The following is an 8,416-nucleotide window of genomic DNA, read 5'->3' as shown; positions in this document are numbered from 1 at the left end:
TTCCGTACAAAAAGAAAATTTGAGTGGAAGTAAGATTTGAAAGAAAGTGTATGATAGTGTTGGGAAAAAGAGATGTATAGAATAAAGTTAAGATTTGATTTTTGAAAAAAGAGATTTGAAAAGATTTTGAAAATAATGGAATATAGTACAAGAGTTAGTGGGAAACAAAAAATTAATAATAATGTACTTGTTACCAGTACAGTCTGAGTTTCCTGATTCTGCGCCTGCAAAAGATTTAACTCTTGATCAATTGTGTCAGTACTATTTATTTGTAAGTAAATTTCAAATAAATAGCATGTGTGAAGTAATAAACAGTACTTGACATTTGCGTAAGAATAAATTCGACAGCGAGCCAAAATACTGTATAAGAAAAATTCTAAAAACTAAGTATTTCATATGTCAGGATATTTATGAAATAAAAATCCATGATTATATGAGACTCTTAATTTTTAGATTGGAGTTTTCTTGAAAAAAGATGCGGGCAAATTTTGGGGTATAACAGAGGGGTTGTAAGCTTGGGACTAGTTTAGCTCCGAATTAATACTGCTGATAGTAGACTTCATTCCTGGATTGGTATGCCTCCAGAGTAGGTGTGATTTCACCGAACAAGGTCAACAATTTCTGGGGTCTTTTTTCTTTCAGTTTGACATAATTCTGTGTATATTCTTTGCTGTTTGTTTTTGACAGATCACATGTCTCAACATCTTTCACGACATCTGGATCTGTTCTCCCAGAATTTCAAACGACATAAACAATAATACGAACAAAAATTTCAACTAAAATCAACGATTAAAACAACAACACAAAGACTTAAACAATAACACAACAAACAATTAAAATCTAAGAAATTACAACAGACAAAACAATGTCATCTGATCCATGCATCATTAGAACGGAATCAACGTCGCCTTCCACGTCATCCCACCAATGTTCCTTTTCTCCGGTCTCAGACGAGGTCCTTGTTCTAACCCTTTGGATCCTTCTGATGACTTCACGGGGTTTGTACTCCCCCTCTAAAAAAGACATCAGAGTCCTCTTGAGTTGGTCAAAGGAATGAATGTTCCAAAATTTAACCGGCATGGGGATTTGACAAGAGAGAAAACAACATGGCCATCCCTTCTTAGGTAAACCGGTTCAGGATCGGGACGCTTGGATGATGTTCGTTGACATGACGGTGGCCTTATGGGAGTCATGAACAAGAATGTGCAGAGAAAATGAGAAAATTGGTGAAGAAATGAGTGAATTTTAGTGGAGGAATGGACTTGTATTTATAAGAAAAAAATTATATTTGAATGTTATCGCCACCCAGGGTGGCGACTTGGCCCAATTTCAAGAGAATTCACCACTGGGTCTGGCGACTTGGTCCAAAATATAGTGTTGTCGCCATTGAGCCTGACGACAATGTGTTTTTGTTTTCAATTTTTAGTCATTTTCGTAATATTTTTGAAAAGTTAGTTATTTGTGAAATTTTAAAAAAAAACTTGAATATTGAGAACATAAATTCTCCAATTTAATCTTTTCAAGCCTATCATGTTTATCAAATAACTCTTTTTCAATTGAAATATTTTAAAAAGAAATACTTAACATTTTATCAATAAAAAAAGACAATCCTAATGAACTGAAAAAATAAATCTTAAATGATGAGACTGTAAATAGAAAAAGAGAAAATACTGACCCCGAATTTAGTAACTTTAACTTTTTTGAAAGCATGATGAGACTGAAAAGTTTTATCTTTTTGACAGAAGAGGCTAGAAAGTTAGAGATACATTAAAACAATAGGACACATATTGATACAGATCATCTTAAAGCAAACATTTTAATACAAGAAGACAAAAAAAAAAATTTATGGTTCTGATCCATGGTTCAATGCATTTATTTAAAAACATTATCATCTGCTTCTATCACAGTTCGACAGAGCAGAAAATAGCCATAGCAATCAATTAGTGTTATCATCTAAAAATGGAAAAAAGGGTTGCAATTATTGGAGCAGGAATCAGTGGATTACTTGCTTGCAAATATATTCTAAAGATTGGTTACAATCCAGTTGTGTATGAAGCTGATGATGGCATTGGAGGAGTATGGAGACATACTATTGAATCTACCAAACTTCAAAACCCCAAACAAGCTTACCAGTTTTCAGATTTTCCATGGGATTCTTCTGTGAAAGAAGATTGTCCAAGTAGTCAGCAAGTGCTGGACTATCTTAACTCCTATGCTCAACATTTTTCTATTGTTCCTTATATAAGATTCAACTCTAAAGTCATTGATATTGATTATGTTGGAGAGTCTGATGAAGAAATGAAGTCATGGGAGTTGTGGAATGGTGATGGAACTCCTTTTGGATCTAAAGGAAAATGGCATATTACGGTGGAAGATACTAAGAATTTTTCAACAGAGGTATGTATACAATAGTAATGGTTGAAGATTTTGTACTACTCTTATTTATTTATTTACTTTGTTAATTTCATATTTTGTTCTTGTTTGGTCAAGTAATATGTGGCACACGCGGATTAGTGTTATTTAGTACAAAATAATTTAAAGAAGAAAGATAGAATGCACACATGTTATTATTGATGTTAATATTGTAGAGGTTAGTTTTAAATTAATTTTAAATTTAATTTCTTTTTTTAACACGTCTAAGTTTGAACATTTAGATAGTAGGTTATGCGGGTTAAATCCACTAATTCGAGAGTTTGTTCCTAATCCATTTAAACGTTATTTTTAAAATTAATTATACTTTTATTCATTATAATTTTATCCAAGATAAATTTTATTAGCAAAAATATAACTATCGAGCATATAAATACTAAATGATTGTAAGTATATATTAAAATTATTTTAAAGTATTTTACAAAAAATTTGTGAATAATATTTTTACTTACAGTTTTTTTATTTAAAAATAAATAAATTTTGGTATAACTATTTAATTTTTTATAAAAAAATTATTTATTTTGTTTAGACCCGCAAAATGCCCGTGTACAATCGTGAGCCAGCATCGAATAAGCGTATAAAAACCTTTTAATAATTTCAGACTGGCCAACTCATATTATTTATTTTACGAATTTATTTGAAGTGAGTTACGTTAGGTGTAAGTGTGAGTGGTTAAAGTTTCATATTACCTATGAATGGGTAGAATGTTGGATTTATAAGATAGATGACTCATTTACCTAACAATTTAAGATTTTGGGTTGGGACGTGTTGTCTCCCTCTCTTGTGGTCCTAGAACACGTTAAACTTGACCGACTACTCCTACAATATGTTATAGAGATCTTAAGTTCAAACCTTAAAAAATACGAAAATATATTATATTAACAATTATTTAATAAATTTAATATACATTCACCAATTTTATTAAATAAAAATTTATATTTATTTTGTTATAATTTTTAATTGTTAAGATGAAATAAAATAAATGTTAATATAAATATTTAATATAATATTTACAAAATAATTCTATTTTATTTTTATTTTAAAAAATTATATATTATAGACCGTTTTTTATCGTATCATGTATAACAAATAATACTACAATGTATAGCTTATTGTTGAATTTAAAGTTTAATTTGCAAATCTCATGGCATAAACTTAAATATGATATGTGTTACAACTATTTATCCTTATTTTAAGAATTATTTTGAAAAAATGAATTTAAGATTTATTTTAAACTACCAACACAACAATTCATTTATAATATACTAAATAAAAATTGCATATGCTCGCGTTAACACTTAAACTTCAAAATGACCATTTGGTTTGTCCATAAGAAATTTATTCTTTCTACTACATTTTTTATTTTTGGTAATGACAAAAAAGTTTTAGACAAAAAAAAGAACACCCGAAGTGCTTTGGAAGAGGACATGATTGAGTGGCTTTACTACTACGGTCTACATAACTCTCATTTTGATAAGTGAGAGGAATTGATTAAGAGAAATTACGAGAGAAAACTATCAAAATTATCGATCATCAAAGTTACTTAATCTTAGTCTCTTTGGGAGTGAACTTAAAAATTCTTTAATAATATGGATAACAAACATTCTATTGGTAAACATAGGTGCACAAGGCCGAGTTTGTTATTCTTTGCATTGGTAAATATAGTGGTTTTCCAAACATTCCTGAGTTCCCTCTTGGAAAAGGTCCAGAAAATTTTAAGGGTAAAGTTATGCATTCTATGGACTACTCTTCCTTGGACAATGATGTTGCTGCTGACTTGATAAAAAACAAGAGTGTTACAGTCATAGGCTCCGGAAAATCAGCTCTTGATATAGCCGCTGAATGCGCAAATGCAAATGGTAAGAATATAATCTTTATACATTTTTAATATGAAGTGATATTTACTTGTTGTGCATGACATCTTCGTGTCCTTTAATTTTTATAGGAGTCACCCATCCTTGTACGATTATCCGTAGAAATGCGCATTGGTTTCTACAAGATTTCAACATTTGGAGTATTAGTCTTGGATATTTCTATTTCAACCGTTTTGCAGAACTTTTAGTTCACAAGCCCAGAGAAAACTCCATTCTTTTCCTTCTCGCAACTTTACTTTCACCATTGGTAAGATACATTTTACAACCAACACTTTTTACATGTAGATTTTTGTATTTTATATAGTTGCACTTGTGATTTTCAGAGATGGGGAATTTCAAAACTTGTTGAAACATATTTGAAATGGAAATTGCCACTGAAGGAGTATGGACTAGTACCTAATCACAGTTTTCTTCAAGAAATCTCTGCATGTCAAATTGGGGTACTTCCGGAGTACTTTTTTGACAAAGTGGAAGAAGGATCCATAGTGATAAAGAAATCACAAAGCTTTAGCTTCTGCAATGAAGGTTTGATTATTGATGGAGATGCTAAGCCTATAAAAACAGATTTAGTTATTTTTGCCACAGGATATAAAGGTGACCAAAAACTTAGAAACATATTCAAATCTCCAGTATTCCAAAATTACATTAGCAGGTCAGAAAGATCATCAGTTCCCCTTTACAGGTCAGTAAAGTTTGATAAATTTTCATTTTCTTTTATGCTCATCAACACTAACATTGTCACCTTTAAAAAATTGTGTCTATGTATGTGTCTGACACAGACATGTCTGCGCCTGAGACATACATGCTATGTAATTTGGAGTTACATTCAATTTATTCATTTTTTAAAATTAATTGTGATGTTAACATGTCAATGTCGTATCGTGTTTGAGTTTGTGTCTGTATTTAAGTTCTCCAAAATTAATACATGTTTTGCGATTTCAGGAAAATAATCCATCCTCGAATTCCACAATTGGCAATAATAGGATACGCCGAGAGCATATCAAATATTGTTTCTGACGAAATGAGATGTCAGTGGCTATCACATTTTTTAGATGAAAATATTGAATTGCCAAGCATTAAAGAGATGGAAAAGGATGTCAAATTATCGGAAGAAAACATGAAACAATATGCTGGAAAATTTTATTGGAGATCATGCATTGTTAGTTGTGGGATATGGTATAATGATCAATTGTGCAAAGACATGAAATGTAACCCCAGAAGAAAGAAGAATCATTTTGCAGAGCTATTTGAACCATATGGACCTACAGATTATACAGGTCTTGTTAGAAAATGATTTTTTTTTTGTAATGTTCCTTTTGGTGTATTTGTCGTTATGCTTCAAATGTTTAATACTTATTCTATTTTTCATTTATAGACACTTACGTGCTACTCCTTTTGTTGCTATATTTATTTGTTGTTTAAGACATTGTTCACTCTTTAATATCTTTTATATTAAATTGTATGAGATATTGGAAAGAATTCTAGTATCTCGACAAAGAAAGCTTCTTGGTTCAACAGAGAGTGAGAATGTTGTCAAAGTCTATTTACATGTTGATGTCAAAGTTGTGTATGATGTGTCAAATTATGTTATAGCTTACAATACTCAATAATGCTTGTATCGACTGAAGCAATCTCCCAGAGATTGAAATTTGAAGCTGAATATATTGTTGGTACCTTGACTGTTTGCCAAGTTGTTTGGTTGGTGAACTTGTTACAGGATCTGAAGATCAAGGTGAGCAAGCTTGTGAAGCTAATGATTGACAACAAATTAGTTATAAGTTTTTCCAAGAACTCATTGCTGCATGGGAGAAGCAAGTACATTGCCACAAAGTTTTACTATTTGAAGAATTAAATTCAAAATGGAGTGCTAGAAATTGTGCACTGTAGCACCCAGAGATAACTTGTAAATGTGCTGATTAAAACCGTAAAAACCGAACACTTCATCAATTTGATGAATGAAATTGGTGTTGTTAATTTTAGTTCTGAATGTGAATTAAGGGATGGTGTTGAAGTGTAATTTCACATCTATTAGTTTGTTTTGGGTCGTGTGTTAGACTTTAATTAGTTGGCCCCTATGGATTTATTATATATAAGATTTTTGCTTTGTCATGAAGTAGTTAGTAGAATTATTCATTGTAATCGTTTTTCAATTGAGTAAAAATTTAGTTACAATTTTTTCTTTTCACTCTCTTTCATCATCATTTTCTTTATCTTCATATTAAACTTCCAATAAAATTAATGTGTATGTGCTTAAATTATACCCATTTAACACTAGAATAATTAAACTTTCATTGGTTATTAGTGAGTAAATAAAAAAGAAGATAAAAGCGAGAATAGAGTTTATATAAAATATATATTTTTAATGATTTAGTAAAAGATAATATGTTCTAAACTTCTAATGGTACACAATATAATAATTTTCAATAAAATAAAAATATTATAATTCATTCGTTCCATTGCTTCATTAAATATCCACACAAAATAACAAAATCATAAGATTTGATTTGAGTTCAATATATGTGCTCTTATGTATTGTTACAACGTAACCCAAGAGGGTTAGCCTAGTGAGAGGATGCTTGGGTCTCAAAGGTTTGCTCTCCTTAAATTCCTGAGTTCGAAAGAGCCTAGGACCAACTTTCGGAGGTTACGTGGGGCAGTAATGCTCTCGGGTGCATTAGTCGGTAACGTAGGAGACGATAGAACCTACCTTTTTAGGATTTTAGGATTTAAATGTTGTTCTCCTGGGATGTCAATGCTAGGAACTAAAGGTGACAAATCGGGTATTTGTTGGTTGGGAGGATTGTAATTTAAACCAGTGGTCGGTGGCTGGTGGCTGGTAATTGATGATAGGGTCAATGGGTCGTGGCCTTGCAAGTTCTTCATTTGGATTGCATGCAAGGGTGAGTGTCATAACTGTACGGAACCAAACTAACACCTATATGTAAGACATCTTTCCACCTTTCTTATTTGTGATTATAAGAAGTTTAAAGGTATCAGTAGTTTTTGTACTCACACTACTACAATTTTAATTTATAATAGCACCAAATTAATAGCACTTTCTAATAAAACGGTTAAAAATTTCACACTGATACATTTAATAGCGCTTTATTTTCAGGCGCTATTATAGATATTATCCTAAAATACCGCTTTTCCTACAATGCTATTATATGGTCCTGACAAAAAAAATAAACTAATGGATTAATAGCGTTTATATAAAGCGACATCATAAGACTTATTATTATTAAAATTAAATTAAAAAATAATGTAACTTTAATAATTGAGTTGAAACATTTTTTGAACAAAAAAAAAGCTGAAACATATTTTATCTTCATCGTTAACCATGTTCTCAGAAACACATGTTCTCATAAAACCCTTTCCCTTCTTCTTGCCTTATCGTTCACCATTCTTGTTTCTCCTCCTGTATCATTCATCTTTCTTCTTCTTCTTCTTCTTCTTCTTACTCGTTCACCATTTTTCCTTTTTTACTCACAAACTCACCCTCTCCATCACTCACCAACACCATCGTCGTTTACATAATATCTTCCTCAAAAAATAAATTAAACCCTAAATCTATTCTTCTCTCCATCATTCAATGTCGTCCATTGCTCCCCAGAACGCGTTGAGTCGTAAAATAAGTATCGTGAAAACCCTAAAGATTATTTGAACAAAAATTAATTATTTTTTTCCATAACTCGATTAATTCCCCCAAACTCATATGAACCAGCATTTTCTATGATGCCAAAATAGAAAAGGAGAGCTTATGGGTATAATAATCTTATTTCCCCTTTTTAGATAATTTTACTTATAAAAGGATAAATCCATGTTAGATGAACATGGGTTTTGTAAATGTATCAATCGGTTGGTATCTCTTATAATTTTACAGGGTCCTCATTTATCCCAACTATACTTTTACCCATTGCAGTTGTTTTATTATTTTTTTATGCCATACTATAGTAATTATTTCTTGAAATGGAGCTCATTTGAGCATAAAGGCAGTGCGCTGCCAAATTAACTTTAATAGTATAAAGTAAGTGATTTCCCCTTTCTAAGAATTTTCTCTGTCTAATATTGTTTTCATTGCAAATTTTCTGAAAGAGTATAAAATAAGTGAT

The 8,416-nt window shown here is 31.0% G+C and overlaps 1 protein-coding gene across 1 annotated transcript; it reads left to right on the top strand.

Moving 5' to 3' along the window:
- Positions 1-1,858: 1,858 nt before the first annotated feature.
- Positions 1,859-6,352, top strand: LOC131594748 (probable flavin-containing monooxygenase 1). The gene is made up of 6 exons (XM_058866946.1): positions 1,859-2,397; positions 4,052-4,289; positions 4,376-4,551; positions 4,628-4,986; positions 5,247-5,581; positions 6,022-6,352. Exons 1-6 carry the CDS (start codon positions 1,960-1,962, stop codon positions 6,063-6,065), a joined length of 1,590 nt encoding a protein of 529 aa, XP_058722929.1. The 5' UTR covers positions 1,859-1,959; the 3' UTR covers positions 6,066-6,352.
- The last annotated feature ends 2,064 nt before the right edge of the window (positions 6,353-8,416 follow it).

Source organism: Vicia villosa, linkage group LG4 (assembly GCF_029867415.1).
Source record: "Vicia villosa cultivar HV-30 ecotype Madison, WI linkage group LG4, Vvil1.0, whole genome shotgun sequence".
Classification (NCBI taxonomy): domain Eukaryota; kingdom Viridiplantae; phylum Streptophyta; class Magnoliopsida; order Fabales; family Fabaceae; genus Vicia; species Vicia villosa.
This window is presented reverse-complemented; position numbering and strand designations above follow the sequence as displayed.